General features: G+C 35.1%; 2 protein-coding genes across 8 annotated transcripts; both read left to right on the top strand.

The window, feature by feature from the left end:
• The first annotated feature begins 2,136 nt into the window (after positions 1 to 2,136).
• LOC149534508 (elongation factor 2-like) lies at positions 2,137 to 6,136 on the top strand. 2 transcript variants are annotated; one of them, XM_089807608.1, is made up of 4 exons: positions 2,137 to 2,297; positions 3,050 to 3,081; positions 3,206 to 3,293; positions 3,393 to 6,136. In XM_089807608.1, the coding sequence occupies exons 2-4, from the start codon at positions 3,079 to 3,081 to the stop codon at positions 5,831 to 5,833; spliced, it is 2,532 nt and encodes an 843-aa protein (XP_089663734.1). In that variant the 5' UTR covers positions 2,137 to 2,297; positions 3,050 to 3,078; the 3' UTR covers positions 5,834 to 6,136. The 2 variants fall into 2 exon arrangements, with proteins under 2 accessions (XP_089663734.1, XP_089663735.1); XM_089807609.1 differs by lacking the exon at positions 2,137 to 2,297 and adding an exon at positions 2,306 to 2,932.
• A 131-nt stretch (positions 6,137 to 6,267) lies between these two features.
• Positions 6,268 to 12,366, top strand: LOC149534507 (putative linoleate 9S-lipoxygenase 5). Of its 6 annotated transcripts, none has more exons than XR_016358115.1 (8): positions 6,268 to 6,881; positions 7,453 to 7,537; positions 7,752 to 8,015; positions 8,104 to 8,461; positions 8,658 to 8,762; positions 9,333 to 9,531; positions 11,775 to 11,826; positions 11,947 to 12,366. XR_016358115.1 is itself a non-coding variant. In XM_089807610.1 (5 exons), exons 1-4 carry the CDS (start codon positions 6,818 to 6,820, stop codon positions 8,411 to 8,413), a joined length of 723 nt encoding a protein of 240 aa, XP_089663736.1. In that variant the 5' UTR covers positions 6,268 to 6,817; the 3' UTR covers positions 8,414 to 8,461; positions 8,658 to 9,675. The 6 variants fall into 6 exon arrangements, 1 of the variants encoding a protein (XP_089663736.1); XR_016358114.1 differs by having other exon boundaries at positions 11,943 to 12,366; XR_016358113.1 differs by having other exon boundaries at positions 11,775 to 12,366.
• The last annotated feature ends 7,859 nt before the right edge of the window (positions 12,367 to 20,225 follow it).

Raw genomic sequence — 20,225 nt, 5'->3', positions numbered from 1 at the left:
TGTGAGGTAGTTTACACTTGTATCTTGGATTGAGTTTGTGACAAGAGCTAGTGACCGCGGTTTAGAAACAAGGAGGTTGCTTGGTAGCTTGCGAGCACAAGTTGAGATCTCGGAAGTTTCTACCAGAGTGTGGATCTAGACTAGCTTGGGTTTTGGATTGGATCTTGAAAGATCTTGTAAAAATGTTATTGTAATTACTATTGGATTTTCAAGTATAATAAAATTGTCTTCATATTGTTGCATTCTTGGTTGTGAGTTGGTAAGGGTAGTGTGGCCCTTCGTCAGTGGTATCAGAGTCTACCTCTATCAAGTGGTATCAGAGCGTACCTTTATCAGTTCCATATTTCTCATCAAGAGGACCTATGGGACTCACTGAAAATATTCTCAAGTCAGACATAAGTGTGCCAGAAGTGAACATACTTTCTTCTTGGACTCCAATGAATTCTTCATCAGATGATGTTCCCATGGGAATGAAGCCACCCTCTTTTAACATAATCTCAGGAACATCCATAACATGTCCTCATGTGGGCGGAGCTACTGCACTTTTGAAAACAGTTTATCCCTCTTGGAGTCCATGAGTTATTAGATCAACACTCATCACAATAGCTACTAAAATGAACAATGTTGCCAGTACAATGAGAGACGATATAAATGCAGTTGGGCACTCCATTTGATTTTGGTGGTGGAGAGATAGATCCAAATGGATCTCTTGATCTGGGTCTTGTGTGTGAACATCTAATCAAGATTACTTTGACTTCTTGTGCAACTATGGACTGAATGCCCATGACATAAAAACAATTTGTTGAGAATGGCTACTTCTGTGGTACTTCATAGCCAAACTCGGGATGGAAAATGTGTTCATTTGGACTATGAATCAATGATGATCATCCTAGATGCTTGTAGAGCTTTTCGGGATAGATCAATTGTGTTCGGATAGATAGAGTTAGTAGCTAGAAGATCAATGATTGAATATGTATACATTCTTAGGAATTCTAGCTAAAAGTTTTGCTTTTGAATGTCTTCCTTGTATAGGTTAATTTTCTTGAGGTTAATTAACCTTCCAAAATTATGTATTTTGGAGGTGGTTATTAACCACGAAGAGGTAGTTATTAACCTCTATGTCTATATAAGGACATCTTTTAGCATTGTAAACGGGACATTTTGGGTTTTAAAAATAAGGAAACACTATGCTGAAATTTTGATTGAAGGAATAAATTTCGGAAAGTATGTACACTTTTTATCTCCGAAATTGAAAAATCTCTATCGCTTTCTTGGTGCAAGGAAATGAAATGAGATGTGCTTTGGGTTTCTTATTTTAAAATCAAAATTGTTATATGCAGTAGTAGACATTCTCATGGTGCTATGCGAGTGTTTACGAATGATAATGAGTGTACTTGGTAATACTGGTTGCCTTCAAGCGTAGTTCTTGATCACCGTTGTTATCAATCTTGTTTACCGAAGAAGGTTGTGAGGGTGTGTGGTGCATTTTTCTTGAATGACTTTCTCCTGATCTTTAAAGTTTTAGATTCTTTATTTGAAAATCCTTTTCAAAAATTATATCATATGAGGGAGCTGCCCCTCTAAACGCAGAGGAAGGCCGCATACCAAGGGCCTATCCAACTGTTGTGAATGGTTTGCACACACTCCGTTGGGCAATTCTACTGTGACAAATTTGTTTACCAACATGAATGTAAGCAGTGCTACGGAGATTTGCATGGGAGGCGGGCAGAGCTGTTAGATCTCAGATCATGTTGTCTTGGATATGTTCTAGGTTTTCCTCAGATATGTTCTAGATTTTCCTAGATCAAAATGTTGTAGAAATATTTTAACAACTATTGGAAAGTTCTAGAATGTGTGACAAATTTTTAGATTTTTTAGATTGTAGAAGATTACATTGATTTTTCTTTTTTTTTTTGTGTCAAAAAATATTATTACCCCTGGCTATATTGCTATTACCCAATCAGAAATTAGAATTGTAGTTCAAAAATCAATTAAAAAATAATTGATTTTTGAACTTTAGAAACTAATTATATGTTATTGTAAAATTTATTTTTGACCTTCACTGAATACATCAGTTCCGTAGGCAGGGGAACATCCTCAAAATCGAAAAATCTCCAAGAGACGTGTTTTTTCAAAAGAGAAATACCCCGAAACCCTAAGCCAAGGAGAGTTATCTTTTTGGCGTCCGAATAAAACAACCCACTTGCATTTGGTCGGGTCCGGAGCATTCTCCTTCTAAACTAAGCGCCAGGAGCACGGACTGCCTGAATATTTGCAGTACCACCTTTTATTTATAGGTTAGTGTTAATCGGCCTTTGTTTTGAAATCAATCTCATGCTTCCCAAGTATTTTCCAAGGGATGGAGATTAGTAGAGTTTTGGTTTCTGTTTTAATGTAATCGTATCCAAGTTAGTATGATTAGAGTCTAAGCCTTCCTATGCTTCTGAAAATTATCCTCAAAAGTTTTCTAGTCGCGTTAAAGAGTTTTTGGTTTTTTCTGTTTCTGTTATCGTTTCAAACGGATTGAGATTGGTAGGGATTTTGGCTTCTGTTTTAATGTAATTGTATCCAATTTAGCATGATTACAGTTTGAGTCTTCCTATGCCTCTGAAAATTATCCTCAAAAGGTAGATTGGCGTTAAAGAGGATTTTATATGTTTCTGTTATCTTTTCAAACAGATTGATATTTGCAGGGTTTTGGGTTACTGTATAAATGAAGTTGTATCCGGTTTAGTATGATTAGAGTTTTTGCCTGCCTACGCGTCTGAAAATAACCCGTATGAGGTCTTTATTCGAGTTAAAGAGATTTTTATCTGCAAGCTTCACTAGTTTTGATTTCATTTAACCTCTTGATCTTTTTACTGTCTCGCCAATCTTGCCAGTGGAGAATTCTGTTTTCTCAATCTTCTTTCTATTCCGGCTTTATCTTTAAGTATGACATCTGTTATCAATGAACGGATATTTAACTTCAATTATTAATTGCGATTTTTTTGTCCATACCGTTTTGTTTCACAAATGTAATCTTTAATAATATTTATTTGTTGTGCAGGATTCAGGCTTTATAGCAATCTAGCAAAGATGGTATGTGAAAATCATATATTGATTTTCTTAGAGAAGCGGAATACGATTTTTTTCGTCTTTTTATCCATTGCAGAAACACAGACATTTGTATTTTTAACCTACTGTTGCTATACATGATTTGCAGGTGAAGTTTACAGCCGAAGAGCTCCGTAGGATTATGGACTTGAAACATAACATACGCAATATGTCTGTCATTGCTCATGTTGACCATGGTACGAACTACTTTGTATTTGTCTCTTCAGGTTTAGTGTTGTGTTAAGAAGATAACCAGTATTTGGATTTTCCTTGACATTACTTTTGCATTCCTGCAGGGAAGTCTACACTCACGGATTCTTTAGTGGCGGCAGCTGGTATCATTGCTCAAGAAACTGCCGGTGATGTTAGAATGACTGATACTCGTGCAGATGAAGCTGAGCGTGGTATCACCATTAAGTCAACAGGCATCTCCTTGTATTATGTGATGTCAGATGAGTCTCTCAAGGGTTTCACAGGCGAGAGAATGGGGAATGAATATTTGATTAATTTGATTGATTCTCCAGGGCATGTCGACTTCTCTTCAGAGGTCACAGCAGCCTTGCGTATCACAGATGGTGCATTAGTTGTGGTAGATTGTATTGAAGGAGTTTGTGTACAGACTGAGACTGTTCTTCGACAGGCTCTTGGAGAAAGAATTAAGCCAGTTCTTACTGTTAACAAGATGGATAGGTGTTTTCTTGAGTTGCAGGTTGATGGAGAGGAAGCTTATCAGACATTTTTAAGAGTGACTGAAAATGCAAATGTGATAATGGCTACCTATGAAGATCCTCTTCTTGGTGATTGCCAAGTTAATCCAGAGAAAGGGACAGTTGCTTTTTCAGCTGGTTTGCACGGCTGGGCTTTTACTTTGACAAATTTTGCCAAAATGTATGCTGCAAAGTTTAATGTAGATGAATCCAAGATGATGGAAAGACTGTGGGGTGAGAACTTTTTTGACGCAACTACCAAAAAGTGGACAGCAAAAAACACAGGATCTCCTACTTGCAAAAGAGGTTTTGTTCAATTTATATACGAACCGATTAAACAGATTATAAACATTTGTATGAATGACCAGAAGGATAAGTTGTGGCCGATGTTGCAGAAACTGGGAGTTGTTATGAAGAGTGAGGAGAAGGAGCTAGCAGGGAAGGCCCTAATGAAACGTGTTATGCAAACCTGGCTACCAGCCAGCCGTGCTTTACTTGAGATGATGATTTTCCATCTTCCATCTCCTTCAAAGGCACAGAGATATCGTGTAGAGAACTTGTATGAAGGGCCTCTTGATGACGTGTACGCAACTGCAATTAGAAATTGTGACCCTGAAGGACCATTAATGTTGTATATTTCAAAGATGATTCCTGCTTCTGACAAGGGGAGATTTTTCGCCTTTGGTCGGGTTTTTGCAGGCAAGGTATCTACAGGAATGAAGGTTAGGATCATGGGTCCTAACTATGTGCCTGGCCAGAAGAAGGACTTGTATACGAAAAATGTCCAGAGGACTGTCATTTGGATGGGTAAAAAACAAGAATCAGTTGAGGATGTGCCCTGTGGAAATACGGTGGCTTTGGTTGGGTTAGATCAATTCATTACCAAGAATGCTACTCTGACTAATGAAAAGGAGGTTGATGCCCATCCAATTAGAGCAATGAAGTTCTCTGTCTCGCCAGTTGTACGTGTTGCAGTGCAGTGCAAGGTAGCATCTGACCTTCCAAAGCTGGTTGAAGGGTTGAAGCGGCTTGCTAAGTCAGATCCTATGGTGATGTGCACAATTGAGGAATCTGGTGAACATATTATTGCTGGAGCAGGAGAACTTCACCTTGAGATTTGCTTAAAGGATTTGCAAGATGATTTTATGGGTGGAGCTGAGATTGTTGTGTCTGATCCTGTTGTATCATTTAGAGAAACTGTATTGGAGAAGTCAGTCCGTACTGTAATGAGCAAGTCTCCAAATAAACACAACAGGCTCTATTTCGAAGCAAGGCCTCTTGAAGAAGGCCTTCCAGAAGCGATTGATGAAGGTCGTATTGGCCCAAGAGATGATCCTAAGGCTCGCGCCAAAATCCTTTCTGAGGAGTTTGGATGGGACAAGGATCTGGCAAAGAAGATCTGGTGTTTTGGACCTGAAACCACTGGTCCTAACATGGTTGTAGATATGTGTAAGGGAGTTCAGTACTTGAATGAAATTAAAGATTCAATTGTTGCAGCATTTCAGTGGGCATCGAAGGAAGGTGCTCTTGCGGAGGAGAATATGCGTGGTATTTGCTTTGAGGTTTGTGATGTTGTCTTGCATACAGATGCCATTCATAGAGGAGGTGGTCAGATTATTCCAACAGCCAGAAGGGTTATGTACGCTGCTCAGCTTACTGCCAAACCAAGGCTTCTGGAGCCAGTATATCTTGTCGAAATTCAGGCTCCTGAACAGGCTCTTGGAGGTATTTATGGTGTGCTGAATCAGAAGAGAGGCCACGTGTTTGAGGAAATGCAGAGGCCAGGAACTCCGCTCTACAACATTAAGGCATACTTGCCAGTTGTTGAGTCATTTGGGTTCTCTAGTACTCTCCGAGCAGCAACATCTGGTCAGGCTTTTCCTCAGTGTGTGTTTGATCACTGGGATATGATGGGCTCTGACCCACTGGAACATGGTACTCAAGCTGAGAAGCTTGTTTTGGATATCCGCAAGAGAAAGGGTCTGAAGGAGCAAATGACTCCCTTGTCAGAATTTGAGGATAAGCTGTAAAGCTTATGTTGGTTTAGTATAAGTATTTTATTACTCTTATATTGCCAATTACTTAGTTATCTAGGGATTCCATACACTGCTAGTTGTGTCTTTGACCCATTTCCATTCTCAGTTCCAGGATTATCATAGAGTTGTGTTTTTGAGGCCTTGAGAGATACAATTTCCATTTATGTTGTTTCTGGTTCAATCATAGTCTGTAGGGTTTTGATAGTGATACTTCTAATCACATGGTCCTTGTAATTTGAAACTGAAGAATATGCATTATATTCTGCAAAGATCTATGGTCATTAATTATTATTGCAACTTTGAATTAAGATATTTAGACTTTTAGTTCTCCCATTGATCTCCCAATGAGATGTTTGAAGTGATTACAAAATTATTTTTGTGAGTATTTTCTGTCATTGTTCATGTTGTTAGATTTCCGCTCCTTAGATGAGGTGATGATCCAAATTGTATAGTCAGTAGTTGATAAATAGTTGAATAGTCATTATTTGATTATTTTATGCTCCTGTTTGAAACATTATCCTGTCTTCAAACATAATGTAACAGTAGGCTACAATTTGATTTGTTTAATTTGAAGTAGGCGCTAGTTTAAGGGGGAGGAACAGCAAAACTGTATCAGTACTGTTTCATCCACAGCCTGAGGGCTTATTTGCAATGTTTGGTGTCCTTAAACTCAATCTTGATGAAATGCACGTTTTTCCATATTCTGCTTCCCTTTCTTTATTCTGAGGTCATATATCCCTATACAATCTATTGTTTATTCTTTATTTCCTTCTTTTTAAAATTACAGTGCAGGGTACAGAAGTGTTTGATTGATTCATTTATTTATACAGTTGGTTGAAAGAGAGTATGACCAAATGTGCAGCAAGTTTGATTGGCTAGATTAGGTCAATGAAGAGTTTCAAGCACCATATGATCTTATAGCTGCTACATGCTATAGACCTTCTGTTTCATGTCTTGCAGGGGCATGCTTGATTTCTGATGGGTAAAATTGGTACGTGGATGCTGAATTGGTCTGATCTTTCTTTCTATACAGTCACCAGAAGTGAGTTGGTTATGTCTTTAACTTTGTTGCAATATCCATCAATGTTATTTGCATGTTTGGAATTGGCTCTGGAATCATGGTGAGGGCTACTTATCCCACGTCAAGAGTCCCCTCTGTACCCATGAGGCAGATTCTATTGTTGTTTAGGCTTAGCATGGTTTGCATATTATTCTTATGCTTTTAACTAACATTTTTTTGGGAACGAACTTGCCTTTGGAATGAATTCCTCTTATTTGGTTTAAACTCTGATTTGGGATAATGTTTTACCAACAGTTATCTGGTTTTGTTGAAGATTGTCTGTGAGGGTTTAGTTAAAAATATTGATTCCTGAGAATTGTTTGGTTTTTAGGTTGGAACGTTCTTTAGATTGAAAAATTAGGAAGCTGGGTCATCAGTCTATCTACTTCTATAATGAGATAATCTTGTCCATTATGATCTGAAATCAGAAAATCTTACAGAAATCTTTTCCATTACGATTTTGCGTCAGTAAAAAGTATGAAATAAATCAAATTCGGTTTCTATCAGCTAAAGGTAAGATTTTCGGAACCTCAAGTCATCCATGTATTTGCAGAGACTCTCTTATGGAGTACACCCTTTCTTGCTAAAGCTCATGTCACAGTTAACGATTCTGGGCACCATGAATTGATCAGCCACTGGTAAGTACTTCCAATAAATTTCTGGTAGTTTCTGAGATCTCAAGGAAATTTAAAAGTTCTATATCAATATTACAGAAGGATAAATTAGGAAGTCTCTTCGCAAGATACATTGATTCAACATCTTATTCACTTTCAGTATTTAGTTTGACAATCGCACTGATTGAAGAAGAGATCGAAAATCATGACATGGGGTTTTATTTTTTGGGGATTTCAGGCTGAGGACACATGCAGTCATGGAACCAGTTGTAATTGCCACAAACAAAAACCTGAGCACCTTGCATCCCCTTCATAAGATCTTAAGCCCTTATTTTTGTGATACAATGAGCATCAATGCTCTGGCTCGCCATATTCTCATAAATGCTGGGGGATTAACTGAAAGAATTCTGTTTCTACAGAAATATTCCATGGAATTGACTGCTATTGTTTACAAAAACTGGAGATTTGACGAGGAAGGCTTACCTGCTGATCTTCTCAAAAGGTACTAAATTACTAACATTGTCTAGTTGGGTTCCTCTGAAATTTTATCCTTTCGAAGATACTGACACCCAGAATTTGGGATGAAACAGGGGAATGGCAGAGGAGGATGAATCGATGCCCCATGGGCTAAGGCTGGTGATCCAAGACTATCCTTTTGCTGTTGATGGATTGGATATATGGTCTGCAATACAGAAATGGGTTGGGAAATATGTGTCCATCTATTACAACGATAATGATGAACTTGTAAGAGGTGACACAGAGCTTCAGGCATGGTGGGATGAAATTCGAAATGTTGGTCATGCGGATAAAAAGGATGAATCTTGGTGGTACAAGATGGAAATAGTAGAAGAACTTGAAAGAACATTAACAACGATGATATGGGTTTCTTCGGCTCTTTAAGGACCCGTTCCTTATCATTTTCTTGGAGACATATTGTTGGTTCATAAGGTGAGTTGTTTTTTGTCTGTATAAGTTCTCTATACCTTTTGTGAAGTGATGGAGGAATGGTGATTCCACATCTGAGTTCCTTCAAGTCTCATTCTGCATAAGTTTGTTTGGATACCTACTTCCAAGTCAAATCACGTTGGGTTCAATGCAATAAATGCATTCCAGGAACTGATCTAATACATGGTTTTTATAACAGGTCAAGACACGGAGCTGCTACTGAGTATTATTCTAGATTACTAGTCAAGTTATACACAATTCTACTTCATCTCCATTCAATAACAAGTTATAATTCTGGACTGAGGTAACTTTATTTTGAGCATATCATGCAGTTATTAATTGTATGAATCAACATGTTTTTCAGGCATTCTCCAAATAGAATACATGGGCTCTCTTTGGATTTTTTAGCTTTAGGAAATTATTTCACCAGTTCCTTGTTATTAATAATTCTTACTACCTATTTTTCAGTTGAAAGTTTTGGTTTCAAAAAAATGCATTTGGCTACCATTAGGGTTATCATAGACAGATCGTTACTATTCATTTTAGTTAGGATCTAACAGAGAATTTGCAAAAAAGGATTAGTTCACACTAAAGCCCAACAGTTAAAACTCTAACGCATTGACAAACATCTTGCTCCACCTGGTAATCCACCGGCCTTGTAAGTACATTCAGAGGTATTGGAAGATGAGATGCTAGAGACCAGAAACGTTCTGGCGCCAACGATTACTGTTGTGCTCAGTACCTGTCTGAAGCCAACCACAGCCCTCATTAGAGTGTTTTTTGTCTTCTTAGCCTACTATAAACACAAATCTTTAACCCAATTTTCACTAACAACACTTCATTAATTTCTATCTTTTTGTATACTTACAAGCAGGTGGGTGATGGAAACAAAGATAATGGATGTTGGGAGCGAGCAGAGGACATGGACACAACAGTCACATTATACAAGATGAGCTCATCTTCTCCTAGGTTAGAAGTGGTTGTAGATGTTTCTGCAGCTATCTCATCTGCAACCATTGTTTGGAGAAACTACACCACTTCCTGTGCAACAATTACTTAGTTTTGCTCACTCTGTGAGTGTAAATTTCAAACAAGATTTGTTTCAACTTACTATGAGATTTCTTTTCAAATATTAGTTTCATATAAGATCTTAGTTATATCATTGTAGCTCTTCATCTTTGCCAATGAATACAGGGGATCCTACTTCTTGTCCTTTCTATTGCTTCTACGCGGGCTACACTGTATGTCTTAGTGCAAATATAAAGATTTGAAGTTCAAAGTAAATAAATAAACCATGTTTAATATGAATGTGACTAGATTTTATATGTGGCATTGCAATACCCTGAAGAATCTCACCCGAGATTCAAGACTCAATACTTGGTCTGTCATGAAAATTTAACCCTACGTATCTAAACAAACACACTTACAATGAATATTCAATGCAAAAGAAAAAAAAACTGAATAGTCACTTAGATTTATGACAAACACACACGCTCCATGTTAAGATCATGATGCACATAGAAGCAGCTTGTGCAGAGCTCTCACAAATGCATCAACTCTGACTCCAGTTTGTCTGAAATGCAGGTAATTTGTTGAAAAACAGAAAATGGGAATTTTGTTGAAAAATAGAAAACTAGCATGAAATAGGTATCAAACGTGGAAACATAGACAATGCATGCGGACTGTTATGCGTGCATGAATAAAACGAACACTGAGCGTGTCATCCCTAAATCTTGCTCACTGTTTACAGTTTTGTTGGAATTTCATTTGTTGAAATAAATGACAATAATAATTTCATTTACTATAATAATAGACAATAGTAATGAGCAATTATAAAGTGTGGAAATTGACTATTAAGAATCTATATTTAGCACAAATATACAACATGAATATTAAGGTCCATTGTAACTTCACCTTTACATTGGCTAGGGAGATATAATATAATCAAACTTAATTTGTGTTCTACATATATCTGGATGATAATTAGAGGGAAATCACAAAGCCACCATGAAGGGATTACAAGGAGCTATAATTATGGCTTCCATTTCTCAAATTATCTTGGAATACATTGGATTGATTCCACTTCTACTCAAGTTCCTTTCTTTCAATCCCTTTCAATTATTTATTCTATGCATTTATATATGAGATCAATTAAAGCTCTATTCTCTATTCCACTTGTTGGAAATACTGAATAAGATATTGTTCTAGACTAGAATTTTGTGTTGATCTCTAACTATATTAACATGATTTTTTGGCCTGTAATTTGCAGATCAGATTTGAACAATATCTTTGTAATTAAGAATGTTTGGACTAACTATTTGAACTATTGTAATTTATAAGTAGGAGATAATTTTCACAATAAGTCAAATGGGGTTGCAAGCTTTGCGTTTAACCATGGAGGGAACTCCCTAGTTAAGCGCACTCATGCTGGAGTAGTACTGTGATGGGTGACCTCCTGGAAAGTCCCAGTGCTTCACCACTATGAGCATCACCTAGATCCAATGAATACTAAGTGTTCCATTTATTCTCATGAGAGATGGATTCATGTTGAATCACTACTCATGAAATATGGGTCAATGAGTTTGACTCAAAATCACATAGTTAAATCCTGATAGCAATATCACTATTTGTAATTTATTATTATTATTATTATTTATTAAGTGTGGGTACACTCAAACCCAAGACCTCAAGACCTCATAGATAAGATGCTCACAAATTACCATTGTGTTGTAGGCTTTTGTTGGACTATTTGTTAAGTCATTATTCATCATTGTTCAAATTATATATGTACCCTAAAATAATATAATAATTCTTAAAATATTTATTTAAAATATGTATGTTTTTGCCAAAAACTTTTTTCTTTAGATATAATTGAAAATAAATAAAATTTAATATGTACTACTGGAGTATTTTCTAAGTCTCAAAGATCAGACTTATAGAGACATGTAAGGACTTTTCTCCTATATTATTAGAGCATTGTGTTAAAATTAAAACCTTTCCTAAATTATTTGAATGATTTTTTTTTTATTGACGCTTGAAGATGAAGATTTTGCCAGGTAACCCATGCACTTAAACGAATTTGTTTGATTTAGTTATGAATGGGATGATCTGGCATTGTTTAATTTGTTTACATGATTGGTGTTATTTAACTTCCTCAGTAAATTGAATTTGATCACAAGTTCTTTTAATTCTGGTTACTTTGGAGTATGTAGATCAAGGCTAGAACTTTCAATTGATTTTATAGTTTTTGAAATTATAACATGATTCCCTTGGAAGGACCTTGCAATTTATGGTGGATTGTTTGAATATTTTGCAGCCGGAAGGAGGTGAATAAAAAGGTTTAGAAGGTTCATGGAATTGAGCAAAAGGTGAGAAATCTAAAAATTGTGATCCTGCCGTGGATTAGGCTTGCAAGTTGTTTCGTAATTGATTGTTGCTTTGGTTTTAATTTGACGTTTCTTGATTTCTTGCAATTTGTGCCAAGGTAGCAAAGGGGGTTTGAAATGGCAGGTGCAGGATTGCAAGGGTCATTATGTTTTGTGTAGATTTGAAGGTTATCTGCATTCATTCTAAAGTGGGGGAGATTTGGGCTTGGTATTGGATTTGGAGTTGAATTTGTACCACTTGTGCAAAAGGGGGCAATGTCTTTTAGTTCTCATTTGAAGCCTAGATCACATTCAAATCAGGATGGCTTCCCTGCCACACTGGGAAAGGTGAAGATCGACAGAAATGGTTATTTTGGTCGGTGAGCAACCACCAAAAATTTGCAAAATTATAAAATGAAAGAAATCAAAATCGTGCATTGACTGTGTCATACGTAGCTGCTTAGATTTAGTGTTTGGAACATTTTTTAAAATTATAAATGTAGTTAGATTATATATCATCAAATATAAGTAATTTATTGTGTCCATACTAGCATACATACCCGTATTTCTAATATTTACCTTGAGATATGCAAGTTTGCACATCCCAAGATGCTTAAGTATGTTCCTAGATTGCTTGGAATTTCCAAGAAAACTTAAGACTTTCAAACTCAATTCCTAACTCTATGCCATTTGCTTCTATTGGTGGAAGCCAACTTGATGCAAATTTATGTGACATGTTCTTAAATTTATATATTTTAATAAATCCATTTGCTCAATTAATTAATTATAAATATTTGATTGAAGGAAAATTAAAAAAATAATGGTTAAATTGAAAGAGCTCATTATGAAACAAATTTTAGAAATTTACAAAAATTGTTATAAATGGATAAAGATTCCAATCACTCTAAATTTGCCAACTAAAATTTTGAATTTAAGCTCAAATGAGAGAATTTTCTAACCTATATGAAACGAACTTTAAAGAATCTACATCAAGAATGTGTTCACATTAAGAATGATTCAGTATGCATTATAAAATTTTACATGCTTTTGTTAATTAGTTTGGAGTAAAGAACAATACATTCTCAATTTAGAATGTATTAGTAAAAGATTTTTTAATTATTTTTTGTTGAATTAATATGAATGACCTTAAAATAACACCAAATAAACCTTATTGTTGATTCATTTATATTCATAGATAAAATTGTTTGTAAGATTATTTTCTTTTCTTTTCTTTGTGAGTATGATTGATTTAGTACGCATCAGATTTAAGTAATGCTCACATTTCTAAAATATCTCGTATAAAAAAGTTTACTATTAGAAATTGATGACAAAAGTTTGAATAACTATTTTTACCATAAAAATATTTGATTGGAGGAAATTAGATATACATATTACATAAATTATCAAATTTAAAAAACTAAAGAAAAAAAATGTTAGAAATAGAAGAAAGATTTCAATCATTCTCCAAACTTGACAACTAAAATTTTAAATGTAAGCTGAAAAGAGATAAGACTATGTTCCTTTTATAGATAAAAGTATGCTTTGATAGCCACAACAACAAAGACTAAGGCTCATCTTATTTTAATGATGTCAGTGGGATGTATATTGTATTTGATGGGAATAGTTATTAGTAATGAACATAGCATGGATATTACACAACTCTCAACCAAGATGAATCTTGTCGGTATTCTATTCAAGTTAAAAAGAATAACAAAAAAATAATATTCCTAGCTTTTAATAGATCTTGTATTAATGTGAGAAGATTAATAAACTATCTTTTAAATACCATTTTTTTCTAACAAAATCTTAATTATATAATTTAGTTGAATATATGCTATCTCAATATCATACAACTAACATGTTTCAATGTGCATGTAAATCTTATTTGACTTTTATCTATGACATTCTCATGCTCATGGTTACATGTTAAATACTCAACTTTATGTATTATTGAATATGTGACCTCATGGGGAGATTTGGCTTTGTTAGAATCACCTAAACATGCAATAATTGCTTAAGTGTTCCATTCATTTTGATGATATGTGGGTTCTTGTGAGCCACTACTCATGAAACATGGGTTAATCAACTCGACTCAAAACCTACATAGTTGAATCATATCTTTGAAGCTACTTCACAAAAATGCTATGGAAAAAATATCTTACTTATCAATTGAAAGAATATCCTACTTATTAGTTGATGAGATCAAAGAGCTTTCTAATGAATGATTCCTAAGGAACAAAATTTGCCGAAGACCTTTCCTTTTATACACTTCTTTATGTAATATGAAGCTTCATTTATGATTTTCAATCCTTTTGTATATACAATTGAAAAAATATTTCAACAAATGTACAATGTCTGAACCTCTAAAGAGGTTACTCCTATATATATGCCTCTATTTTATATAAAATATTAATTCAATGCTAACAATTTAAAATTTTTTCTTGAATTTGACATCTCTTCAATTTTTCTTTTCTACTAAGACCTATGGGCGTACCCCTTGCACCTCTTTTTGGTGCAAGTGCTAGTATAGCCAACAATGAGTTTTGCAGAATGTTCTGCATTCTCATTTTGGGATACTTAGGATGAATGTTTAGCGAAAGTTGTTACATTTTTAAAACCATCTTCCACATAGCTGGCCACAGATTTATGTTTTGCAATATAGTTAGATTTTCTTTTGGGGTATTTGGCTTGGAGTTTAGTCATTCCATGGTACGCTATATTATGTTGGGTTTCAGCCAGCAACAACTCTCATTGCTTGAAACAAGTTTGCCATTAAACATTTTAAATGTTGCAGTTTTGTGTTACCCTGTATTGTTACAATATTGTTAGCCGAGAGGTTAGCTGCCCACAGATCTATGTTTAGCACTGTAATTGGATTTTCTTTGTGGGTATTTGGCTTGGAGTTCAGTCATTCTATGGTAGGCTGTATTATGTTGGAGTTCAGTCATTCTATGGTAGGCTGTATTATGTTGGTTTTCAGCCAGCAACAACCCTCATTGCTGGAAACAAGTTGCTATTAACCATTTTAAATGTTACAGTTTTGTGTTACCCTTTATTGTTACAATTTTGTTAGCCGAGAGGTTATATTTTGTAGGAGCTTTCAGCTGGATAGTAGTCACACCAGGAAAGCAATTGAAACACTATTTGGGAATTTTAGTTGCTCTATGTTGTAAATGCAATGGATGCCAAAGCTATTTTTAGAGTGAAAAGTAGAGATGATCCATCCTCACATGTTAAATTTATTACATTCTTATTCACAAACTTATACATTATAAAGCAGATTGACTAGGTACACCAAAATCTTAAAAGAATGTTTTTGATGAGCAACAGACAACTTGGTTTTCCAGATGGGTACATACTCTCCAGGATTGATTACTTGGTATGGACTCAATGACACAACTTGATATTGATATGTTGATGATTTCTTTTCTTAAGCCATGTTTATGTTACTTCCGAAAATATAGTCTGGCATTTGGGATATTTTCTTTCCACAGTCAAAGAGAACATATCTAATTTTGCATAATTTGCAGTGACTTTATATTCTTTTAAAAGCAATTGTAGATGATTGTGCTTGTCGCAACTCTATCCTTAAAAGTATGCTCTATCCTTGGAAAGTATTAGGTGAAACAAAGGCGGATAATTCTCCCTCAAAAGAGTTGATTCCAGTCTTTGAAAGTGGAAAATTGCATACCAGACATTTATGCTTCTTGTACCCACTCAGATTTTGCGTCCTGGAGTTGTTTTACATTATAAGGCACATGAAGGGTCTTCTATAGTCTACTCCTTATGCATTTATAAAAGAATTTGGCTGCTTTTCATTGCAAAAAGATGCACCATCTTGTTTCTTCTTGATGTCATTTAACATACTTAAGCTCTGGGGGCCTTACATTCTTCAGTATTATCCTGGTACATTGTGCCTACCCAGTTGACCTCTAGGTTTGGAAGTTTGGTGAGACAATAGAGAACCTGTTAAATCATGGCACTTGGAGGACTTGGGAGGGAGATATAATTCCAGTCGACCTCCAGGTGTTGAAATTTTCTAATGAGAACCATTAAATCGTAGCACTTACAGAAACTTAGGTACTCAATACCTTTTGAGTGGGAGGTTTTGAAGTACCATTTGAATCTAGCATTAAATTTTAAGCCATGGGTACTGTTTTGTTAGCCAACCTTTAATAGCCCATCAGGAAAAGTGCTAGCTTCAGCCACTTTGCGTTAAAAAAATTACACAAAGCACAATAGAATGATTTTACCAATTTTGCTTGTATAGGGGAAAGTCCCCACTAGCCGCAGAGGCTATCTTTGTGCATTTAGAATTCTTAAGTTGAAAGTTGAATTTTGATCGTTCAGGTTATCTTCGTGCATGTAGAATTCCTAAATTGTAAGTTGGATTTTGATGATTTTTTGGTGTAGCTATATATGTGAGTTAAAGAGTAGATTGTCGAATTTCAAGTGATCAGAAAATGACATTTTCAAAGTGCCACTTAATACTGATTCTTATAACAATAGTTTGCTAAAAAATGCACGTAATTGTGGTCAAATGGTTTAGGAGTCGGTACTAAATGTGTTGATGTTTGATAGCTTTGTTAGACAAACATATATAATTAAATGAGATATTTATATATCACACACACACACACACACACACACCTATATATGACACACACACACACACACATATATATTATATGTGTGTGTGTGTGTGTGTGTGTATTATCTGATTAACAAGTAGACATGTCCCTTCATGGGATCTATTCATGGCTTATACTCAATAAATGTGTGTTGCATTTGCAAAACACATACAATGTTAATGCTTAGTACATTTGGAGCAGATCTTGAAAAATCAACATGGTATGAAAGCCAAACTGCAAATGTATAAGTGAATAAAAGAATATCCAGTTTCAAACTCCACCACCATTTTCAAGTAATGAATTAATTATTTGATAGTGACCACAGGTTCCATGGCCTCTTGCTTGAATCTTTCCATGAATGAGCAGGGGTGCTGTACTTATTGTACTCTGAATGCAATTGGTAATCAAAGACATGCCAACAAAATCAAAGGCATTGAACCATGCAAGGACGATACTTTTGGGCAATGAATTAACAATTTATAATTGCCAAGCAAATATTAGGATGCAACTATGCTCCCAAAAAATCTTCTCATCGTATAGGTCAAGTACAAAAAGAGGACTAAAAAATCAATAATACATACATCCTTTTTATGGCATGATACATACATTCGGGATACATCGCATGGACCCATCATTTTGTGCCCTTCCCATGGTGTCTTGTCGGCATGTTTGACAAATGTTTCATTGAACTGACAGTTTTAGACATTAATTTTATTAATTATGCAATCTCGTACAGAGGCTAGGTAATGGAGTTCCGGTGGAATTGTCACCGTGGATTGTTTTCGTATGATTTCTTACCGAAAAAAAAAACTTATTCAATGTGGTTTTGTGGACCTATTAATGTTGCATGAAGTTAGATAAGTGTTTATGTACCTCCAATTAGCCATTGTTGTTACTTCACAGTAGAGTTAAACATTCGAAATGAGTTAGCTATTAACCATTTTGCTACCCTTCCTAGAAATTCAAATATCCAAGGTGACGACTATGATCATGTCAATTATATTATTCTTAGAAAATTCATATCGAAGGAAGCATTCAAGCTGTGACAATGCAATTTTTTCCTTGCTTGCATGATCGCAAGCAAATTCAGGCTTAAGTAGATTCAAGTTGCAACCATGCAAAGTTAACTACAACAGTTCAGATTCATGTGCTCTCGCATGATTGCACATAGTTAAGACTTTAAGTTTAGGCTGCATGGTTGTGAAACTATGAATTGAATGAAAGTAGATCAATTGGATTGATTTAACTTCACCGATGAGCTTCATAGGTTTAAGTTGTGAAAATGCAAAAAGTCAAAAGCCCAGTCAAATTCAATGTTTTCACGAGATCGTAGAGGGTTACGAGATAACCATAGTTCAAACTGTGAAGTGGCAAAATGCCTTTGGTCGCTTCATCTCAAGGTTAAATGTTGAACCTTAGGTTTAGACATGAATAAGTGGCTAGTAGACATGTGTCTTAGTGGGCCCAGTTCGTGTGAGGTCTTTCATCACATCGTCGCAGGGTTCGACTCTTTCTCATTGAATGAGGGAAAATTGATCAATCAATGCACTCTATCGAATGTCTTTAATATCTTAAGTTGCGAACATGCGAAAGTCAAGAGTTCATTCAAGTCAAATGTTCATATGATCACTTGTGGTTGACGTCTACCCATGGTTATAGCTGTGAAGTTGTGAAATGCCTCGCTCGCACTATCGTACGTAGTTAGTGATAGATCATGGTTAGGGTTACAAAAAAAATGAAATACAAAGAGTGCATCATCTCAAAGTTAATATTGCAGTCAAGTTTTTTGTGGCAATGGTGCGATGATAGTTAGTATAGTGGCTTCACACATTCGCAACAATTAGAAAATTAAGGAGATGCCAGGCTGTGAAGCAGCGACAAAACAAAGGATAAGGACATCGTGGGTTCACAAGGCCAAACAGTTAAGTTGGAAAACCAGCTGCGAAGTCACGATCTGAGGCAATCAACAGGTCAACAGAGGATATAGAGCTAGATAAGATGGTAGAATGCTGAAAGAAGATTGGGCTCGTGCCAAGGTTGATTATTCAAATGATGAAACAACTTACTTGGCATGATCCCGTCCCCTTGTTTAATGTAGTTTCTTTCCTCTGTCGCTCTGGTTTTCCATCTACTCAATTAGGATGATAATAGCTGATGTTTTTATCTTCTAAGGGCCAAATTTGCATGTAAAAGATTAGATTTTCTATATAGGGACTTGCATCTGATCATGATTTTTTTTGATTAGTAGTTGTTGCTCCTCTGCAACCTTAACTCTATCTGGTTAGAGTTTGAACTCAACATAGTTTCTCAGTTATGCTTGAACTATAAAAGCAAGTTTTGTAATCCCTCCAAGGGTCGGTCTTTTCTATGATTCTATAGTAGTTGTATCATATGCTTTGCTACTTTAATTTTCTTTTGCCTATGAATGAATGCATTTCTCTGCTGTACCTCATTCTCCTATTAATATAAGTGCAAAATCTTGTTGCATTTGTTAATGTATTGCCTCCACTTCAATCTGCATGACTGTATCTATTTGGCCTTGAATGATATAGAGTGAAGTTCTTTCTTTGTAACATCTCATTTGGTTTCTGATTTGCATGTGATTATTGAATTAAAGAAAGGGTTGAATCATTGTATTTTGAGATTATATTGGTGAATAGTGCATTGTTAGGCAGAGATAAGATTGAACAAACTATTTTGTTGTATCACCCCTTTAGATTAGATTAGGTAGTTTGAAAATGCAAAACATTTTCATCCATACTTTCTTTATTTAATCCGATACATTTATATGATATGTGTTGAATGTTTTTGGGTAGCTTTAGTTTTATCAAAAATGCATTATAGTTTCATCCATAAATGGATATTGTTATTTGGCAGTTAGGTTAGGGTATTATTTAAACCACATTATAGTTTCATGCATATTTTGATATTGCTAACGATTCATAATATCAAAAATGCATAACAATTTCATCCATATTTTCATGCATAGTTTGTAGTAAAAAAAACACAAAAAAATTGAAAAAGTAACACAACAATTTTGTGTTTCTGGAAAAAAGAAGTTTTTGTTTTGTTTTGTCTTTAATGCATTTTGAATGGAGATTAGCCTATCCCACTGAAACAAGGATACATCAAAAACCTTGGTCATTCATTTAATTTTCTATATTTTGAAGTCCTTTGATTATTTTCATATTGTAACTCTCAACTCTATCATGTTTTCAGTTGAGATCTTGCAAAATTGTCTTGGTCGTTCCATCACTCCATTATGATCACCAATAGTTTTTGAAGCTACAAAGGTGCGAATCAATTCGGATAAAGGTCATTGTGACATCGCATGATCTTGACCTAGTTTTGGCTTAAAAGATTTTAAGTTGCGATGTTGCAGGAGATAACCATGGTGGTCAAGTTTGGAACCCATTGCAGTTGCGAAGCAATGAAAGCCTATGATTGCAGCTTCGCAGGGTTAAATGGTAAATTAAAATTTGTAGTTGCAAAGCTGTGAAAGATATACAACAATTAAGTTCAGGGTTGGTGCTTATGATTTGATCTTTGTGCATTGTTATTATGAAATTCATTTACACATGTTCATTCTTATGTTGAAATTAATGTATTATAATATTGATAATTGATAAATTTATTTAGTAATTTCATTTATCTACTACTAAAATCAAATTTATTAAATAGTTATTATGGTGTCCTTATTTAAATTTAAATATTATACTATAAAATTTCAAAAGTAAAATATTATAAAATTAAAGTGAATCTCACCCCAAA

Source organism: Cupressus sempervirens, chromosome 10 (assembly GCF_028749045.1).
Source record: "Cupressus sempervirens isolate cs-2001-9-10 chromosome 10, ASM2874904v1, whole genome shotgun sequence".
Lineage (NCBI taxonomy): Eukaryota > Viridiplantae > Streptophyta > Pinopsida > Cupressales > Cupressaceae > Cupressus > Cupressus sempervirens.
The sequence above is the reverse complement of the archived record's forward strand: the minus strand, read 5'-3'. Positions and strand labels throughout refer to the sequence as shown.